Below are 22,317 nucleotides of genomic sequence, written 5' to 3'. Positions count from 1 at the left end.
ATTACCTTAATTGTCTTGACGCAGACGCGATTATCTTGCTGTGCTAAGAAGCACCCTAATTCCTTATGCGAAGCGTCACTTACAAATCACAAAATCTCCTTTTTCCATCCGGCAATGCCAGCATAGGGGCCATCACCAACCTCTGCTTCAGTTCTTGAAAGCTGTTCTCGCATTTCTCTGTCCATTCGAACTTCTCAGTCTTACGAGTAAGCCGCGTTAAAGGGGCTACTATCTTTACAACTTGAACGAACCTCCGGTAGTGACCGGCCAATCCTACCTCTGGTAGTCGACCTAACCATGGTCATCAATCCATCAGTGGTCCTTTATTCATTCTTGTCAGGATCCTCCATGGGATCCTTCTCAGCAACTATCCCTTCTAGGACAACATCCTCAATATCAACATCATCCGGTCCTGCATTAGGACACTCTATCGGATCCACAATCTGATCTCCAATAACTAATAAAACATCATCGCGTTGATGTTCCTCAACTTCAGGGTTCGGAGTCCCGCTACCATATACGATAACGAACTACGCTCCTATCACGATATTTATAAGGGTTCCCATAAGGGTTTTAACCGTCAGTACTACGTTAGGTAGCCCGACTATGAACTTGGCAAGAGTTCTTATTATCTTAGTGAATCTTATTATCTTAACGTCCCATCATCTCTGAGGTTTATAACGCTTAGCTCTGATACCATTTCAGTAACACCCCCAGATCCGGGGTCGGGGATCCGGGTCGTCACGGTCTTTCTTCCACAATATCACTTCACTTAATTAATAATAATAACCTTATGCTGTGACCCCACACTAACACACACCACAACCCGTTATAGTCTCAGAGATGAAATTTAAATAAGTACAAGTCTTTGAATCCACCATTTAAAAGTTATTACAACCCAAAAATGATTACTTGATAAATTTACAGTTAATTGCCATTATCTGCCACAAGTTATAATTATACATAATTTGATTCTCAAAAATAGAATGCCTGATCTACCAGTAGATCTACCTCTGCATCTATAGCAGCCACAACATCATCGGGAAGACGCGGGATGCTTCCCACGCGCTTGCGCTGGGTCTGCTGGAGTCTGGCCATCTTTCCTAACTGTTGTTGTGTGATGAAGAAATAAAGCAAGGGTGAGCAGCAAGCCCACCAAAATAATATGTATAATGATTTACAATATATGAGCCTACTCATAATACTCATGAAAGTCTTGGTCAAAAGAAATGAACCAAGTTTGATATCTTAATGCGATGAAGTCGCAAAATATTCAGTATATATACATATATACTTTTCAAAATATTGGAAGTCCTCTTCCATGCATAATATACACAAAGTCCCAGTGTATAACTGTATATAAAAAAAAATATCGTTGCAAGGTGATCTCATATATCTAACCTTGTCTCAACGTTTTTCTGAAAATCTTTGTCATTCATAAGACAATTATTAATTAGATATAAGTTTAAAAGATGAAGTTACAAGATACCCCAATATACTTATATCTTTCCCAAATACTACTTGAACTACCACCGTTCAAGTTATAAATTAGCTTCAAAAGTTCATCACATAGATGAGACTATAAGACAAGATTTGAATAGATTAAATCTTTAAAATATTATCAAAATAAAATGAAGTTACGAGATACTTCATTTGATGTAAACATCATTTTGAAAACTTGACCCTGCCAACACTCAACAATCGCCCAACCGTAGCCTTTCCATCGAAGTGCTCTGGGTAGTGTTGCAAAAATTATCCAATTGGATGATGAACTCATTACGGGAGTTTGCCGCGCCAGGAAGACCACTTACGATGATCAGTCGTAGTAGTACAACCCCACCATTTTCTACATGTAGAGGAGAACCTGTCGGATTTACTTGTCAACCGAACACTGAACTCCTAAGGAATGGACCGCCTTAGCGGAACTTCCAGGCCATTTGGGCCAATATAATAAGGCTGGGCCGGCGCTACTCGACCACTTACGCCACTCCTAGTTCAGATGAAATCCATGACTCTGAAACGTAAAGCTCGTTTCCCCCTTTCCCCTAGTAGAAACTTGTTGATACGGCTCCACCAAGAAGTCGTACCTAGTTGGAAAGGAAAACTCACCGATATTTCCCAGGCGATGCCTGTTAATGGATTAACTTGTTCCAAGAATTTTACTTCCCGAATATTGGGTAAGTAATCAAAAACTCTTTTACCAAGACAGCAACCTTGTTGCGAATATAAAACACACCACCGAGCCGGATCCCCCAGGTTTTGAGCGAGTATTTAAATCCCCTTTTTAAAAGGAAGATCTTAAATATAAAAATAGTTTTGGGATCCGCTCTAACTTTTGAAAATCATTTTAAAGACTCGAAAACACTTTAAAGAGTGTTTGGAGTAAAACTGATTTAATGAAGTAAATCAGTCCCCAGAATATTTAGAAAATGTCTGAATATTATTATTTAAATAATATTCCCATAAAAAAATAATCTTTATAAAATAATTGAAGTAGAAGTATTAAAACTTATACTTGAAATGAATAGCAAATAATCAAAGATATACTTATACGAAAGTAATATCTTTATTTGAATAATCAAAAATAAGTTTGATTATCGACACCTTATTCTTTAATAAAATAAAGAATATATCTCAGCAAATAATCGGAGTCATAGATCCTCAAATGAATATTCAAATAATATTCAATAAATAAAATAAGCTGAGTCATAATACCTCGAATGAATATTATAAATAATATTCATTAAATAAAATAAAGGAGTCATACATCCTCAAATGAATGTCCAAGTAATATCCAATAAATAATGTAAAGGAGTCATACGCCTTCGAATAATATTCGAAATAATATTCAATAATAAAATAAAGTTTAAAGTTATCGAATAAACCTTATTCGATTAATAGTTTTAAAAACTATATCCATATATATATATAAATAAATATATATATATATAATATACTCGGGAACATCGACTCCCGGTTTAGAAATATGTTCACCTTTTATCCCCTATACTAAGGGTATACGCAACTACTTGCTTATTTCTAGCATAGGTATTATGCAACTATAAGCATTGAAATCAACAGATAGATAACCAGATTACGAAACAGACATGCATATATACCATATTAGCATGCTCCAATATATCGCAAAATTTGCTAATAACAATCATGCAATATCACAAGATAATGCATATACATATATTTACATCACAACAACAGTATAACGAGTAGAAAACTTGCCTGAGCGACTGGGGTTACGAATGGCTCGGGACGAGTCTGGTAACCTATAAACAACAAGTAAGTTGGAATTAAACCAAAGTCACTTGTAAATCTATACTTTAACTAACTTAGACTCTAACGCTTGTTTTGCGCTCACTGATTCGCTTAAGCCACTCGGGTACCCTCGGCTCCACCATTTTTAATAATTTAACCTTTACGAGTTTTAAAGCGATTCCTTCGCGAGTGTCTTACCAACTGCCTAACACACTTACCATAAATGTTTCATACATTAATTAACCCTTTTTGGTCTTTAATCTATGTTTCAAAGTAAGGCGAGGGGAAAAGTTTCGTTCGCGAAACGCCGTTACTTGAAACGGTCGTTTCTCCTAAACCGTGCATCGGAATCGAACGAACTACATATCAAAACGAAGCTCGTAACATGAGCTATCTAAACATGGCAGTGGTCATAAACTAGCAGGGGGTTCTCGGGTCCTAATGTTATGCACAAAAACAGTCTAAAGAAAATCGGACGTTACGACGGCTATGTTTACGCGTTTTCCCAATTTTAAACCATTCAATACCAACCACAAATCAACCCCAAATCAATCATACAACCAATATCCCTCCAAACCACATCATAACAGCCCCAACAAATCCACATTAACCATTTATACTTATTCCTCACATGAACTAAAAGCTTTACTTAGGTTCTTTAACTAATTACCAAGATTTACAACTCCAACAATGCAACAAAACCAACTAATCTCTACAAACTCAACCAAACTTCAACCAATCAAGCATCATGCTTCACATATGCTATATCAAACACATTCAATCCTAATTACTCAAAACTAAAGCTAGGGTTTGTAGTTTATACCTTCCTTGGAGAGTGGAGAATCAAGAGAATGGCTTGGAATCACCTTTAAAGCCCTTATCCAAGCTTAATCTAAACAAAACTTCAAGAACACAAATTTTAGTTCTTGAAAACACTATTCACCATCTTCTTTCATGATTTATAGAAAAAGATTGGCTTGGAATTAGAAGCTTAAACTTATAGGAAGTATGTAACTATCCATGGGGAAGCTTAGATAATTACCTTGCTAAATAGTAAGTGGAGGAGCTTGGACTTTCATTTTTTAAGAAAACCACCCGAGAGCTTCATGAACAAAGCCTTGGTTGCTTTTGATTTTTGATGAAAATGATTTTTGCTTGGCTTGGTTGCTTGGTTTTTGTGCTTGTTTTAGTCAATTACCTTCTTGCCCTTGAATTTGTGTGGTTAAAAAGCCACCACATCTCCTTCCTTCCCATGTCATGCTTGTGTCATCCTCATGATGTCATCCTCCCCTCCTTGTCCTCTTCTCATTGGTTGGGTGACATCATCCTCTCTAATCCCTTTGATTAACTTCCTAATTGTTTGCCTAATGACCGCTGATCTGTTATACGGTTCGCTTAACTTTCGTTTTCGTTTATCGTTTGAAGAATCATACCCGGGATGTTATTACTTAGGTTCCCTTAACCTTTCTCAATATATTATATTCCTTTTATGATCCTCTCCTATAATCCTTTAATTTAAATCCTTTTTATCCTGTTACCTTTTTCTCAAATCTTTCCGTATCTAGTGTATTTCCGGGAAAAATCAAAGTGTTCGGATTTGGATTCTGACGATCTTTACATACACTTATATCCCATATAAAGTACTAATAAAATCTCAGAATATCCATATCAGAACCCCTACATAGTGTGGCATGAAAAGTTTTCTCATTCAGCAAAAACACTATTCATAAGGGTTTCAAAAATTTCCCAAAAATTGGGGTTATTACAATGACGACGAGCCATGGATGACAATGGATACTTCATCCGAATCGGGAACCTCAACTAGCGAACAACTTTAGAACAAATATTTAATGTAATTTTTTTTTAAGTTTTAATATCATTTGATTTGTAATTTTTTAATGTTTGATGCGGTTTGTTCCGTTTTTTAGAGAGAGAGGAGTCCTCTCACATCATTTGTAATTTTTTTAAATTAATAAAATTTATAAGAGGTACCGTCCTCTTTTTAACCAAAAATTTAAAATAATAAAATTAATTGATTACAACTATAATATTTTGAATAAATTATGTGACATAATAGAAAATAATGTTACATTTTATTATTTATTTTTTATTAATTGATTACTAATTTCGAGTAATTATTGCTCGAGTTCAGGAATTATTGCTGGAGTTCAGGAAGCTTCCAGCCTGGAACACACAATTCAACTGTGCACTCGCACAGGCCCGCACACACAATTCAACCCGCACAGCAGGCCCGCACACACGGCTCGCCCAACTCGCGAATTCGTTCGGTTCGTTCGGTTCGGTTACGAGTCTTGTTTTAACGGTTCAAACTCGGCCCGAGCCTGGTTCGTAATTAAGCAGGCCGATTCAGTGTTTATATATCCAGTGCTCAACCCGTGTGCGGCCCGGCCCGGCACGCACGGACCGCACAAGTGGCCAGCTCTGTGTGGGAGTCTGATTTACTACTAACAATATAAACGATGAATTGATTTCGCCATATTATTGAGACTTGCTTTTAGAGTAATAATAAGATATATTAGAAGATTAGCTAACAGGGCATTCCGGTTGTGAGCTAAGTTTATTTGTCAATTTTAATTTTATGTATGACGCGGAGTTTTTAGTATTGAAAGTTTAATTTTCTTCAAAAAATATTCGAGTCCAAAGGCAGGGCTAAAACCATCCAACGGAAAATGAGTATAAAATCACAAAACCCTAAACCCCATTCTCTCTCTTTCTCTCCTGCTAGCTCAAGCCCCCCCACTTTCACTGCCACATTCTTCGCTTGCAGCTGCAGGAGATTACAATACCCCCCTTATTCTGTACACACATTCAACTTTCTATATCTCTCCATCACCATGCCATCTATCTCTCTCTCCAATAATATCTCTCCCGAGAAAAAACAGAAGAAGATGAAGAAATTAATCAATCTCGACTCTTCGGTCGAGAAAAAGAAGAGAACTTTATCTGATTCTGACGAGTTTTATGCCATTGATTCGGAGAAGAAGAGTAAGAACAAGGAGAAGAAGCGGAAGTTATCGGAAGACGAAGAGGAAAGGAGCGAAACGAGCTCGGAGCGAGGCGAACCGGTGAATTTGAAGGAGAAGAAGAGTAAGAAGATAAAGTTGATGGAAGAAGAGGAAAAGGAGGAAGTTGAGGAGAATCCTAATGCTGTTTCAAATTTTAGGATTTCGGAGCCGTTGAGGAATAAGTTGAAGTCTAAGGGGATTGAGGCGTTGTTTCCGATACAGGCCATGACGTTTAATATTATTCTTGAAGGTTCTGATTTGGTTGGGAGAGCTCGAACCGGTCAGGTATTGATAATGAATGAATTACTGTGTTTTTTTAATAATTGATTGAGTTATAGCTGTGTTCCAATGTCATTTAAAATGGTTGATAACTTTAGTGTGGATACATTGCATTCAAGTTTTTAGAAAGTTGGATGCTCTTAAATTTCTTTAAAAATAAGTTTTGAGGAACATGAAATGCCAAGTGTATAGGAGCCCTAAGAAAACTGTCTAGGTAAATGCATATTGCTTACCTACAACACATATGGCCATTGCACGAGGGTTTAATAGAACACCAAACTGTTTTTATTTGCTAGATTTTTAAAAGGTGCCACCTTGCTCTATAACTTGAGTAATTTTGTGAGGGATATTAGATGATAGTTCGATTGACTTAATATTGATTTTACTGAAAAAGCTGTCTGATTTATTGGATTTTGTAGGGTAAAACTTTAGCATTTGTGTTACCCATATTGGAGTCTTTAACAAATGGAGTATTTAAAGGATCACGAAAGACTGGTTACGGGAGGTCACCAAGTGTTCTTGTGCTATTACCTACCAGGGAGCTGGCAACGCAGGTATTATCCGAGGATCCTATTTTAAAGAACTTTTACTGGAGTGAAAGTATAACTTTATATAATTTGGTTTTTAGATTGACCTTTTTTTCTAAATGTAAGGTGGCTGTGGATTTTGAAACCTATGGTGGATCTTTGGGCCTAAATTCATGCTGTTTGTATGGAGGAGCTCCTTACCAGTCTCAGCATATGCAGCTGAAAAGAGGGGTTGATATAGTTGTGGGAACTCCGGGTCGTGTCAAGGTACCTTGTTACTAAAATATAAGATCAATTTAAAAATTTTGCATGTAAGGTAGATATCAGTTTATAATACCTTGTGCTCTTGGAACTAACTGCTTTTTGTTGAAATTTTGCTTTAGGATCATATTGAACGAGGAAACCTTGATTTTAGCTCTTTGAAGTTTCGTGTCCTTGATGAAGCTGATGAAATGCTGAAGATGGGTTTTGTTGATGATGTTGAGCTTATTCTAGGTAAATTATAATATACTTGTGCAAATGTTTTGGTAAAAAAGATTATATCCTAGGGCTGTAAACGAACCGAGCTGATTATTAGGCTCGACTCGACTCGTTAAGTAATCGAGCTCGAGTTCGAACAAGAAAGAATGTTCGTTAAGCTTATCAAGTCGATCCGAGTTTTACAAGTGGTCGACTCGAACTCGACTCGAGATTGACTCGACTCGAACTCGGCTCGATAAGCAATATGCATAAAAAATCTAAATATATACATGAGCATGCTCTATTCTAAATCTTAAGTGGTAGTCTAATGGAGTTTCATCTTTGAGACTTCAAATATTTTCTTACAATAAAGCATTATCTGGGACAACTTCTATATGCTCATGTGAAAAGACCAAAAAAAGAGTTAAAAAATTAATGACCAACTCGAACTCGACTCGAGTTCGACTCGGCTCGAAAAGTTCGTGAACAACTCGAACTTGACTCGGTTGTTAGCGAAATCGAGTTCGAACATTAAAGTCTGATCGTTAAACTTTTCGAACCCGACTCGACTCGTTAAAAAAAAAACTCGAACTCCAACTCGTTAAGGAAAAACTCGACTCGGTTCGTTTACAGCCCTATTATATCCTATTATGAAGTAGGGTTATTTTTGTGAATACAGGGGTCCGCTTTGTATTTATAAATTTTACCTTTTCAAATTTGTATTAAAATGTAATGTAACATCAGGAAAACTACCTGAGAGGATATCTTTAGTTTAGTACTTAAGAACTGTTAATGATGTTTCTTAGTTTTCTTCATTAAACTATGAAGGTAAAGTTGAAGATGCAAGCAAAGTTCAAACTCTATTATTCAGCGCAACCTTGCCGATTTGGGTGAAGCAGGTTTATTTTCAACTGATAACTTATTTTAAAATTTCTAGCCATGTTTAGAACCTCTTTTTATTATTACTTTAACTGCCACATATTTCCTCAAGGACCCTCTTATGCTTAGATCTGACGTCATTTTTTATTATTAGATTGCTTCCAGGTTTCTAAAGCCAGATAAGAAGACTGCAGATCTGGTTGGAAATGAGAAAATGAAGGCTAGTACAAATGTCAGACATATTGTTATTCCCTGCTCTAGTTCAGCAAGAGCACAACTTATTCCAGATATTATTCGCTGTTATAGCAGGTTAATATTATATAATATGGAACATGTGCATGAATCATGATACATCTCTCATTTGCTTATCTCCCAGTATCTTCTATTTCAGTGGGGGACGTTCAATAATCTTTACCGAGACCAAAGATTCTGCTTCTCAATTAGCTGGTATTTTGCCTGGAGCACGTGCTTTGCATGGGGACATACAACAGGCCACACGCGAGGTACACTATAAAGTTAATATGCAAAGTTTTTTTTGGATTTGTGGTTAAATTTTTTTTTTTTTTTTTTATGATTGTTCTTATTAATAGTGTCTCCTTTTTTGTCATGTTACCTTCGGCAGTAAAGAAGTCATGTGTTAAGAAAATATTTACAGTTCTTCGCCACAACTGAAGGCTCTCTATTGCCTACGCTAAGCTCCTCATCCAGTTTTCTCTCTGTGAAAAACGAAATTTATATTACTATCCATTTTTTTCTAAAAAACAATTCCTGCAAATAGCTTTCAGTTGTCTCATTAGACTAATTTCCACTAATAGCTTTATATTATTTACCTGAGAAACTATGACTAGTTTTTTAATATCTATATCTATAGTTCTTTAACAATGCAAGTATAATTCAAATATATTCAAGTGCACAAGAACATACTCAACAGTAATTTTTGAAGATGCTTTAGATGAGACAGGTCTTCAAATGTTGCATTTGCCAAAAAATGTAATGAACGCAGGTTATGGAGAGCGAATAATAGTTGTAAATTTATTGAGTTTGTGTTTGATTAGCTAATTTTAGACGCTGTCAATTATGCCAGGGCTAAGCATCGACTGAGAACGTTTTTTAAGGGATTATAACTAAACGAAGAATTATAAATATATAATGCATCTTTGCTAGGCTAAATGTTTGATTTTCAATGTTGGAACTAAATTATAATCTTATCATCTATATATTTTCAGTTCTGAGGTAATGTTCCGAAGTTCGTTCAACATTCATGTCCCTGGGTTCTAAATTTATGTTATATACATGAACCTCATGAGATGGAAATCATTTTCTTATAGTTATATTAACTAACGTTTTTTTACTATCAAATCCACTGTAAAAGTCATTCCTGTAAAATTAATGACAGCGGTATGTTCAGCTACGCTCTAAGTTATGCATGTTTTTGTTAGGTTACACTTGCTGGATTTAGATCAGGCAAATTTATGACGTTGGTGGCAACGAATGTGGCAGCACGGGGGCTAGATATCAACGATGTGCAGTTGATTATTCAGGTTTGTCATCTATCTCTCTGCCTCCCTCCCTCCCTCCCTCCCTCCCTCCCTCCCTCCCTCCCTCTCTTTCAGTGTATTTGTGTATGTGATTTATGGTGTACTCTCTATGCTCTAGTGTGAACCACCTCGTGATGTAGAAGCATATATTCATCGATCTGGACGGACGGGGAGAGCAGGTAAATCTTTGACGTGTGATAATGGAATGTGTCTTTTCCTTGTCCAATTTTGTTTTGTGTTTCATCACTGTTTTTATATCTTTTATAGGAAAAACGGGTGTTGCTGTTATGCTTTATGATCCAAGAAGGTCAAACTTTTCCAGGATAGAGAGAGAATCTGGGGTGAAGTTCGAACATATGGTTGCTCCTCAGCCGGCTGATATTGCTAAAGCTGCTGGCTTAGAAGCTGTAGAAACAATCTCTGAAATCTCTGATAGGTATTTTTATGTATTTTCTTTCCACGAGTTATCAATTCTCCTCTATTCTTCCACAACAAAATAAATTACACAACAAATGTCTGCAGTGTAATTCCAGTCTTCAAATCTGCTGCGGAGGAGCTAATGAGTACATCTGGACTGACACCAGTAGAACTGCTGGCAAAGGCACTTGCCAAAACCACTGTGAGTTCTGTTATTTGATTATAAGTTAAATATTTTGGAACTGTGACACAGATTAATAGCTGTGTTGACTTGATCGGTACAGGGTTATACAGAGATTAAGAGCAGGTCACTTCTTACTTCTATGGAGAACTTCACAACATTACTTCTTGAGGCTGGAAGACCCATTTACACGCCATCGTGAGTGTCTTTCTACACCTCCATTTATGTTATAATATTTAATACCTTTAATGAGAATGAGTGCACTTCTATGCAACAACATTAATCATGGACTGGTTCGGGTTGACTATCTCTTCTAGTTTTTTGAGGTTTGCGACATTTTTATTACTTTAGATTTTCTAGCACGCACGAAGGGAATGAAGGTTTCAACCTATGACCTTTTGTCATTTGGGATTGATGGAGAGGAGCCTTGCCACTAGCTTTCACAGAATCCTTATTAGTAGGGGGTGGCTTTTTTATTATTATTGATAGTCTTTTGACTTGCTAAAAACTATGACTTCCCCAAAATAGCTAGTTGGTCTCTGTAGGTGATTCTTATTTATCATGTAGTCTACTAATCTAAAATTGTGTTCAATGAATGATTTCCAATGAAGTTTCTTCATACGTGCACGGGCTTAACTTTTGATCAAGTAATTAGTTCCGTGGTTTGATCTTCAATCATTTGGGTTGTGTTTAAGGCATTCCATACTCAACATGGAATGTGCTCTGATGATTTGCTAGGCCGCTATTGTATGTTTAATGGGGATTGTTATGGAGAAGATGAGAAAGCTTGCTTTGCGCCTTTAGACAATGACGTCTCTTATTTTTTAGTATCCACCTCAATTATGTAGATCGATAAATTTTTCATGCATTGTACCTTAAAATCATACCTTGTAGGAAAATGTCGTAAAAAAAATATCTTATTCGTTTGACTGAAAATTTGATCTATCCCAAGTTTAGTTGTATATATGTCCTGTTCTATGGGTTGACATGACAGACTTACAGGATGGGAAGTATACTATCTTTGTTCTTTGATCTTATACCATGTTCTTTTGATCTTATTGTTAAGATGGCATCTTTAGCAGTGCCTCTATGAAGAATGTTGGTTGTTATTGCTTGCCTGTTGTATTCGCATTTAATCTGGCATGATATCCTTCAATACCTTCATTGCACAATTTATCTTCTGGCTATTTGAATATGTAGTGGTCACAGTAATAAACTCTGTAAGTTCTAACTTCTAACTAAATGTCCCTTGTTTGATGCTCCAGTGTTGCTTTTAGTATCTTGAGGAGGTTCTTACCAGAGGAGAAAGTAGAAACTGTTAAGGGCCTTGCTCTTACAGCTGATGGGAAGGGAGCAGTATTTGATGTGTCTGCAGCAGATTTGGACACATTTCTTTCCGGTATGTTACTGACATTTGCTCACTTTAGCCAGGGCATCTCTAGATATTGTTGCTCTTTTTTGTGGGATCTAGAAATTGTTACTTAAATATGAGTTTTCATTTTAAAGTATGTACCTTATACCTGTATCCCTTTTAGCTTGCATCGACCATACCCAAATTAACATGGAACTATAGAACTGTTGGATCATCTGCATGTCTATCTTTACTCATTTAATAATTTATCCCGTAATTTTTGAGTTGTTGCAGGTCAGGAAAATGCAGCTGGTGTGAGTTTGACGGTGGTGAAAGAGTTGCCAGAGTTGCAAGAGAAGGAGCAGCAGTCCAGAGGGAGATTTGGAGTTGGCCGTGGTGGTTATGGTGGTAGATTTTCAGGGGGAAGAGGTGGCGGGTTTAATGATCGAAGAAATGACAGATTTTCAGGAGGGAGAGGTGGTGGTAGAAACAGATGGTGAAATGTCTGTTTTAGTCCTACAGTACCAGGGGTTGTAGCAGGTTTTAGTCATGCCAGGGGCATATAAATTTTGTGATAATGAAGAAAAGTATATCATTCATCAAGCAATTTTTGGAGCTAGAATGCTTCTTTAGACAACTTTATTTGTTGAATATTATTTAATTAAGCTGTGTTTAATATTATGAAGTAGTGCCATTAATTTTAGGAGCTAAACAACAATGTCAGCCAAAATATTACCTCTTTTTTTTCTGATATACGATAATACTTATGCATGTGATGATTTGTTTTGCTATCTGGGTTTTGTAATCACGATATGGTTTAATACCTAATTGCACTGTCTATTCAGTGGCCTTACCGTATAAAGGTTTACATCAGTTCATTTTTGCAACTAAACAGAATCTATTAGATCCCAATTCCCAAGTGCACCCTCCCTGTATAGTCGGTCATCCTTACGGACCACCAACTCCTAATGCAAATGCTTGGCAAGGACTTCTATCTCCGACAATGGAACTTCCTACAAGTAAATAAACAAAATATAAAAGGGTCAAGATAACAGCCTATGATGTTAGGTACCAACATGCCATGAAAGTTTCTGTAATTTAAAATAAAAAAACCACAATAATATCATTTCCTTAATCTTTCAACAGAACTATCAATGTTTTTTAAGAAGGTTGTAGTTGATATTGGTTTTGAGTCGCTTACTTTTTAAGATTCAAACAATATGAAAATTTCTTCTTACAGATTAGATTATTGTGTTTTAAACAAGACATTCATAATTTCTGAGAATCTAAACAAATTCTTTCAACCCCGAACCACTAGTTCATTATCTAATGGATCTTTCCGTTCTAATACTCTATCCGAGAGTTACCTGTTTGGATCCTGTGATTGAAACCAAGCTCTCATTATACTTGACGATTTGATGATAAATACCAACATTAATTGGAACTGGGGCATTTCTGGCCTCTTTCTTGTGTGAGTTATACAAAATAAGGACGCCATCTTCAGTGAATAACACGAAATCACCACTGTTGAAGCAGCCACAAACACGTCAAACTGGAAAATCCACATCAACAGTGAACATTAAGGTCCACGATGCCTTAACTCCACCAGTACCACCACCAAGGCATGCCTCATCACCCAGTGTCCACAAGGTATGCCTAGCTTCCCCAGAGGTAATGACAGCAATAGTATCATTGAATGTCTGACTCTAATTTACCGGTTTAAGCATTTTGGTATATATATTGGTTATTTTTTACAGAAAATTGCCCAGGGAACTTGCCAACATCCCCTCTCTTTTACAGTATATTTTACTACTACATTTTGTATATTTTATTAAATTTGAAATAAATATGATACAAAGATAAATAAATAAAAATTTCTTTGAAGCCAGTAATTATGAAGTTTTGTGTATGTAATTGTTGTCTCGTTTTTGTTTCTTTGTTAATTTAACGAGGTGTTTGGCGCACTACATTAATGCAGCATTCCAATCTACTTGTTTGGATCCAAGCTCTCATTGAATTCAATGATTAGATGATAGTTCAGATCATGAAATGATATCGGTCAATTAAATGCTGATTGAACCAGAAACATTAAGGTTAGTAAATTTCCGTTAAACGTGGTAGAACTAAATTGTCAGAATCAATTCAAATTAGTTAAAACAAATAAAATAATGATACACACAAAATAAGTAAATTACTAATGTTAAGGGGAGGAATGAATAATAATGTTAATCTTGTCAATCTTTCCTACAAGTATACCACCTTTGCAATGGACATGAATTTAATTATCCTTAATATAAAGTATTGCTGCAATGTTGATTTGGACACTCGCACTGAATGGATGCATAGGGAACCCACCAGACCAGCACCAGAATAACATGTCACTTGTAAAACTATCTTCTTTGTTAGGAACAACCATGTGCAGATGCCTCGCCATTCCGATGAAGATCTTCATAGACACATGAGTATGAGAAAAGATAATATCGCCAGAAGCAGCAGATGAGACAATTTTGAATTTCCAGCTGCTGATGAGGACTTCTGCGGCCTAGAATTTAGCATAAGAAAAATTTTACTTCTAAATTCATACCAACCAGATAGTATAGATAAATAGCAGAAGAGGAAGAGAAAGAGAGACGAACGTAATATCATACTTTTGCAGGTTTGAAAGAGCACCACAAAAGAGAGCATTATCAGGCATGGGGAATTCTGTTTTGTTGCTTGGATCAGCTTCAGGATTTATAACTCGCATATATGTTTCTTGGCCCAAGTACCATCTGTCCAGGTTCTCAGCTCTAAGGTTCCATACTCCAACATTGTCTAGGGATACTAATATCGCTGTCCATCCTCCAGGAAATACCTTTGCGCCAAAACATATTTGAAAATTACATTATTCTATGCTTATTTCAGTTTTGTTACAAGACAAAAGCAGCTTACGAAAAATACCATTTTTGACGTTTATTAAATGCATATTAGTAGAAGAGGTTAACTTGAGAAATCATGCCAGCAACAAGTCTGACAACACTTTTAAAAACATAGTGTAAAATTAAATGTCAGTTTTGAGAACATTGTATAACTGTATTAGAAATGCAAGTTAATTAAATGAAAACCTGTGTAGTGGAGCGAGCTATAGCATCCCACTTATTATATGATCCGTTGCTAGTTTCAGTCCATTCTCCATAAGCCATCCTATAGTCAGACGGGTTATCCAACATTAACACATTATACTATAGTTTCAAATGTATTCATAAATGGTTGCACAAAACAAGAAAACATACCCAACTACAAAAAATGAATAGCCATCCATGTGAAAGCTCTGAACTACTGTATCATTGTTCTGCAACACAATTTGTACAAATCCTTTGTATGTAGCATTAATGACAGATCTGGCTAATCGAGGTGGTCCGTTGAGTGGTCTACGGGGGAAGTCAAGCTTATAATCCCCCTTGACATTGTAATTGTCTGCAAGCCTGATGGGTGTATCAGGATTGACGAATGAAATGCCATTTAGTGTAGCTCTTAGCTTCCCATTAATCATAGTCGGAGGAACACTCTTTAAGACAATTGTATCAGTCACGTTGATTTGACCATAGTGGAAAGATCCCTGTGGGTTAGGGCGAGCACCACTTGCTGAGCCATTCTGCCTGAGAAACAGGATAATTCAACAAATCAAGCAATGATCATACCTCTTGGAGTCATGAATAAATGAAATTGGTACAATACCCCTAGGTTTTTTAATCGTTAAAACGATGGAAGACATTCACTTTGGTATCACTCAATTATGTCCATATTGTAAGGTGTTAAGACACCAAGATAGTGTCAACATCATTTCCTACCTTTACAATATACTATATTAATCATTCCTAAATATATCAATTTTCAGTTTCAAAACTGTTGTGACGAAGTTAAGCCAGATTTCAACCTTTACCAGCATAGCTGTTCATCTTCCACTAAACTTCTTCTCATTTAACAGTATACATATATCCAACAAATTCGCAAGTTGTGTAAATGATCTTGAATCACATATGTGATTAACATTATGTACATAAATATTATACATACAAACCTACATAGGTACATATTTATGTGATTAACATTATGTACATAAATATTATACATACAAACCTACATAGGTACATATTTATACAGGAAGCGCTAACAAGTGACAACAGGAAAGAAGACACTGTATGAAATCTGTGACCAACTAAAGATTTTACTTAAAAGATAAACAAGAAGAATTTATGAGATAAACAAGGAGATTCAAGAAAAACCTGATTGATATTGCTTGGTTTACTACATATGATTTATCATAAAAATCATTTGGAGGATCAGGAAGAGAACCATTTGCCTTTCCTTTTGAATTTGAATAATGCAAGATAGCAACACCAGTAACTCTCTGCCAAACTGTTTGATTTACAAACCTAGGACTCGCTACAATGTAGTAATCACTACTTGCATTCTGATCCATGGTAACCAGAAAAGAATAGGACTGCCCAACATGGATATCTATGCTAGTAAAATTATTTTGTTGTGTATAATATCCCTCCGTCTCAGCCAAGAGCAGGTTGTGGTTCTGGATACGGAAGTTAAGACAAGTGGAGACACCAACATTATGCACATGAATTTGATAGGTTTTACCTACATCACAAGGTATCAAAGGCAGTTAATATAATGGAACCTTAAATTAAATCGGTACACAGAGATATTATCAGATACAAGTTTTTGCTTGCTCTTCAACATAAATTGCTAGTCCAAGCTACTGCTCTTTACGAATATAACAGGCAAGGACCTTAGACAAAGTATAATGCGTGTGATGTTACTTGTTACATAATTGTATATAGCTTTTTATCATTACCTGGATCAACATTAACTGTTTCATAATCAATGCCATCAGGTACACTTGCATTATACTGATAAGGTCCTTTGCCATTAATCAGGACTCCGTCTGGCATTCCCAGCTCCTTCCCCGAATCAAGGGCTGTCCTCAAGGCCTGTATTAAAGAACAAAGTGTAGGCATATACTATCAAATTGAGAAAGATAGACGGTAAAAACATATAGATCAACAGCGGTTACTAACCGTGTGGTTTCTAGTATACCAATCACCAATAGAAATGACTATATCTCCATCAGGCATTTTAAATGGCAATGAGATAACTTTCCGATTGGTAATTACAAAAGAACCAAAACCACCTGATGCTCTCTGAAAGTTGAGCGAGGGGAAGTAAAAGAAGCTACCAATCTGATCCTTGACCTGAAAATTATAGGTCCAGTTCCACCCTGGCGGAATGGGACAGTTGGTGCCAAGAACCCCATCTTGCCAAGAAGTGCGACGCATTTGAACTCCAGGCCTAACACCACAATAAAATATCCAAACCCTCAAATTACATTCCTGAGACAAACGTCCAAATTACATAAAAAAAAACCCACAGAACTTACCATGTTAAAAGGGCGTTTTCATCCAACTTGTTTTTCACATTCACAATGACATGCTCATTAGTGGTTACATTAATAGTAGGACCTGGAAACTTCCCATTAACCGCTATGACCTGCCACGTAAAATCGCAAAGAATTACCAAGCCTAATTAAAGAATGACAGTGTCCCAATCAAATCGTCTCTTTAAGAAATCTTAAACGCAAATTACACTAAAAGAAGAACGTAAATCGTGCCTAATTAAAGAATGACAGTGTCCCAATCAAATCGTCTCTTTAAGAAATCTTAAACGCAAATTACACTAAAAGAAGAACGTAAATCGTCTCTTGAACAAATCTTGAACCCAAATGACACTAAAAGAAGATCATAAATCGTCTCTTCAACAAATCTTGAACCCAAAATACACTGAAAAAAGATCATTACTACTAGTCTACTAGGTAGTGGGAAAATAACTCTAGTATATGCTCACTCACTCACTGAACCAATATAACATCTTGGGTCAATACCGAGACATTAACAAAAACAAAAAAAATCCATAAAACATTAAACAAGCACACTCAAATATATGCATATTCAATAAGCAGAACAATTGTTATGCACTTATAAACTCGCAAAACAGTTTATAAAATAATTGTCCGGTGTTCATATATACAGTAGGAAAAATAAAGAACCTGTTGGGGGACACCAAGAGGAGAAGCAGTGACATAAGAGAGTTCGAAATCAAAAAATCTGGAAGCATCCTCAGTAAAACATAGTCCAAACATGTAAAAAATGATTAAACTAACACAAAACAACACATTTGATCCCACAATCGCCATTAATGAAAGTTGAGAAATTTTTAGGCAGATATTGATTTTGTGGGGTTTTGCCAGTCAGGGGTGGTAACAAATTTTACTGGTACATGTTAATGCCTGCCTGGTGTATTTGTAACTTTGTAATGTGTACTATTTGTCTTTTTCACCCTTTTCTTTATTTTTGGTTCATTACCATGAATATCAAACATACTATATATATGATGAATATTAGTCATGAATTATTATAGCTGTCACCAGCTAATTATTTTTACCCCAATTTATATGTTTTCCATTTTTTGCTTCTTCCACCGCTTGTTATATAAAAGTGCACTTGTACACTGTATTTATGTAAATCCAAAAATTCCCTTTTATCTTCTTTTTTTTTTTGTCGAGGAAATTTAAATACTTTCATAATTATTATCTCTATATTACTTTTTAATAAGAACAGGAATACTATAAAAAAATTTCAGAACAGTTGATATGTATAATGGAAACATGTGCTTAATAAGAACGATGCTGGTGTATAGATTTATTGAAGAACTTTTAAAGGGTGTCTTCAAAATTTAAGTAATCAACAGTTGTCATCGATTGTTACCAGCAACCAAGTGCTTAGCCGAGCACTTAAATCTGAATTGCCAAATACTAGTTCGAACAAAACGAATTTCAGACTTGTTAAACTTATATATATATATATATATATATATATATATATTTTTTTTTTTTTTTAAAAAAAAAAAACATTATTTGAAATTGGATAGTCTAATTCGGGTACTAGACAGTGACTCCTGCCCCTCCAGAGGAAAAGATAAACAGTCGGTTGAAAAATTGAAAAGGGAAAGTAACACTTTTTTCTCTTTAGCGGTCAACTTGCCGCTAGGCGCGCCTAACGATCCCACCACGGTCACCACGGTCAACTAGAATAAGAAAAATTGCAGATGTCTAAGATATTATTTTAATTTTTTTAAAAATATATTGTTCATATTGTTAGCTATGGTCCAGTAATGCCCGATAAACGAAGGCTCATTGGACGATTATTCTATTAGGCCGAAAGCCCAACGTGTTCATAGACCGAAAGCCCACACAGTTTTACATGCCGAAACCAATCACTCCTACTGTTGGGATCTCCTCAATCATAACGCCCCAATTTTACTACTCCAACGTCCGCCTTTACTCCAGGCTTAGCGGACAAACATTTATGGTGAGATTGGATATAACCCGGGGAAAGTAAGACAAAGACAATTCCATTCACATACTCTCATATTTTCTCTACCTTCTTGTATTCACAAAACCCACTTTACATCCTGATCACTTATTCTTACACCGGAGGTGAATCGGGGGGACAATCCTTCGCATTCTCTTCCTTTCCAGGTAGCAGCCGAGGGACGTTCGTGGCAGGGTGAAGGCTATTTTTTCATACCAAAAGGATCTGGGCGTAACATTTGATTCCGTCCGTGGGAAATACGAGAATCACGAACGAGATACTGAGAGGATGACGAACACAGTTCATGAACAATTACCATCACCTGGTTTCCCTCCTCACGACAGGGGGCAGACGTCCTCCTTGGTGGACGCCGACAGAGTCATCAAGCTAACTCCCGAGGAGGAAGCTTTGCTTCTCAAGATCCGTGCAGAAAAACTAGCCGCGGAGAAGGGCAAGACAAAAGAAGATCAGGTCGAAAAAGAGGCGGAGGCCAGGGCCAAACGAAGGGAGGCTGATGCGTAGCGATTAAAGGCCCTGCAACTTCAGAGGGAAGAAATTGAGCTACAGGAGAAGGCACTCCGCGAGGCATTGCAGGTTGATGAGCTAGTAAAAACCACCAAACCAAGGAAAAAATGAAGGGGGTACGACGAAGAAGATGAGTTCGACTCTGATTCGCACCCCAGGAGAAAGCGAATGAAGCAATACTTTTCCTCTGATTCAGACGAAGAACTGGATGAGTCCCGAATCAAACTAACTCTTCTGGAAAAGGTCATGTTTGTTGACAGGAGGGTTGATCGAGAACCAATTGTGACCGAAGAGATTGAGCAGTACCGACCTCCCCCGGGAGAGGAAAGGAAGTTCCCGAAGATGAGTGAGTTTAATAGAAAGGGCGATCCGGAGGACCACCATGAAAAATACGAGCTGCTGATGATTGGGATGGGTCATAATGACATCATGCTTTGTAAAATGTTTAAGACCTACCTGAAGGGCTCAGCTTCGATGTGGTACAAGTTCCTCAAACCCAGGTCCATCGGATCGTATAAGCAGTTGAAGAGAAAGTTCTTGAAGTACTATTCACACCTATGCCGAAAGGAGAAGGATACTGAGGCCTTGGTCCACTACAGACAGAGGGCGAATGAGGAACTTGGGGATTACTTGGCTCGATTGAAGGAGGAAGCTGAAATGGTCACAAATCTGGACAAAGTCAATACGATGGGCTTCTTTACGGCGGGGCTGGACCCCTATAAAGGTAAAAAGCTTTGTTCCTCTCTTTACGATTTCCCCCCCAAATCCCTGAATGATATCTATGTGAGGGGAGAGAATATTCGGAGGATAATGGAAAGCATGGGGGTTACAAAGATTCCCAAAGGGATGACTGGTCAAAGCGAGCATAAAGATATGATAGATCAAGATCAGGGTTCGACCGAAGAGATAGTAGAAAAGAAGGAAAAAAGGAAACTAACCATGGAGATGAACGACGTCGAGATAAAGATTCGAATGTATTCACCCCTCTGAACGCACCAATCTCCAAGATTCTCCATGATGTGAAGGGAAAGTCTGGATTCGTTCGGCCAGCTAAGATGAAAGTCCCTAATCACTAGAAGAATCCCGACAAGTACTGTGATTACCACAGAGATAAGGGGCATAACACCGATGAATGTTATCACCTCAAAAAACTTATTGAACGAATGATAAAAGAAGGCGAACTCAATCAGCTCGTCCAAGATCTAAGAGATAGAATGGGCCGAAGGACAATCAGGAAGAACCGAAAGCTGAGTAGCCTGAACGAAGAGACGGGATAAGGGGCGAAGTGAAGACAATTTTGGGGGCTAGTGTACTGGACAGAGATAGTAAGACGACGAAGAAAAAGTATGCCAGACAAGTATACAACCTCTACCAGTTTGGTCAGGCGAAGCCCCACATGCCCATGACCTTTAGTACCGAAGATTATGAGGATGTTATTCATCCGCACGAAGATCCATTTTTCATCACTGTAACACCCCCAAATCCGGGGTCGGGAATCCGGGTTGTCACGAGTTCTATTTCCCTTAATAACACCCAATCTTAATAAACAATCAACTACTCTGTACTGTGACCCCACAATAAACACACACACCATAAGTTATAGTCTCAGAGATGAATATCCAAAAAATAACATGAGTCATTTTATTCCACAATTATATGCCATTACACCTTAAAAGGGTTTCTGAATAAATTTACATTTCTTTGCCATTATTACAATTCATAAAGATACATAAGTTTGGTACATCAAGAGTTGAAAGCCTAGCCTATTGGTAGTTCCTACCTCAGCTACAGCGACATCAACGCCTATAGGAAACTGCAGAACGTTTCCTATCCGCTCGCGAATTGGGAGCTTGGACCTGTTCATCTTGTCTATCTGATGTTGTGTGATGAAAGAAGAAAGCAAGGGTGAGCAACAAGCCCACCAAAATAATATGTATAATAATTAACAATATATGAGCATTCTCATAGTACACATGAAAGTCTTGGTCAAGAAGAAATGAACCAAGCTGATATCTTAACGCGACCATGTAATAACCCCAATTTTTGGGAAATTTTTGAAACCCTTATGAATAGTGTTTTTGCTGAATGAGAAAACTTTTCATGCCACACTATGTAGGGGTTCTGATATGGATATTCTGAGATTTTATTAGTACTTTATATGGGATATAAGTGTATGTAAAGATCGTCAGAATCCAAATCCGAACACTTTGATTTTTCCCGGAAATACACTAAATACGGAAAGATTTGAGAAAAAGGTAACAGGATAAAAAGGATATAAATTAAAGGATTATAGGAGAGGATCATATAAGGAATATAATATATTGAGAAAGGTTAAGGGAACCTAAGTAATAAGATCCCGGGTATGATCCTTCAAACGATAAACGAAAACGAAAGTTAAGCGAACCGTATAACAGATCAGCGGTCATTAGGCAAACAATTAGGAA

At 36.9% G+C, this 22,317-nt stretch overlaps 2 protein-coding genes across 2 annotated transcripts; one reads left to right on the top strand and one right to left on the bottom strand.

The window, feature by feature from the left end:
* The first annotated feature begins 5,936 nt into the window (after positions 1 to 5,936).
* Positions 5,937 to 12,608, top strand: LOC141720791 (DEAD-box ATP-dependent RNA helicase 7-like). Its single transcript, XM_074523407.1, has 14 exons — positions 5,937 to 6,581; positions 6,995 to 7,129; positions 7,229 to 7,369; positions 7,486 to 7,597; positions 8,390 to 8,460; positions 8,595 to 8,749; positions 8,832 to 8,943; positions 9,880 to 9,981; positions 10,097 to 10,157; positions 10,246 to 10,414; positions 10,501 to 10,597; positions 10,680 to 10,774; positions 11,842 to 11,975; positions 12,222 to 12,608. The coding sequence occupies exons 1-14, from the start codon at positions 5,961 to 5,963 to the stop codon at positions 12,425 to 12,427; spliced, it is 2,211 nt and encodes a 736-aa protein (XP_074379508.1). The 5' UTR covers positions 5,937 to 5,960; the 3' UTR covers positions 12,428 to 12,608.
* Positions 12,609 to 14,074: 1,466 nt separating this feature from the next.
* LOC141720790 (monocopper oxidase-like protein SKU5) lies at positions 14,075 to 18,276 on the bottom strand. Its single transcript, XM_074523406.1, has 9 exons — positions 18,025 to 18,276; positions 17,359 to 17,468; positions 17,000 to 17,270; positions 16,777 to 16,912; positions 16,193 to 16,559; positions 15,200 to 15,565; positions 15,032 to 15,110; positions 14,576 to 14,781; positions 14,075 to 14,469 (listed from the first exon to the last, which is right to left on the bottom strand). The coding sequence occupies exons 1-9, from the start codon at positions 18,169 to 18,171 to the stop codon at positions 14,376 to 14,378; spliced, it is 1,776 nt and encodes a 591-aa protein (XP_074379507.1). The 5' UTR covers positions 18,172 to 18,276; the 3' UTR covers positions 14,075 to 14,375.
* Positions 18,277 to 22,317: the final 4,041 nt, after the last annotated feature.

Source organism: Apium graveolens, chromosome 4 (assembly GCF_009905375.1).
Source record: "Apium graveolens cultivar Ventura chromosome 4, ASM990537v1, whole genome shotgun sequence".
NCBI lineage: Eukaryota > Viridiplantae > Streptophyta > Magnoliopsida > Apiales > Apiaceae > Apium > Apium graveolens.
This window is presented reverse-complemented; position numbering and strand designations above follow the sequence as displayed.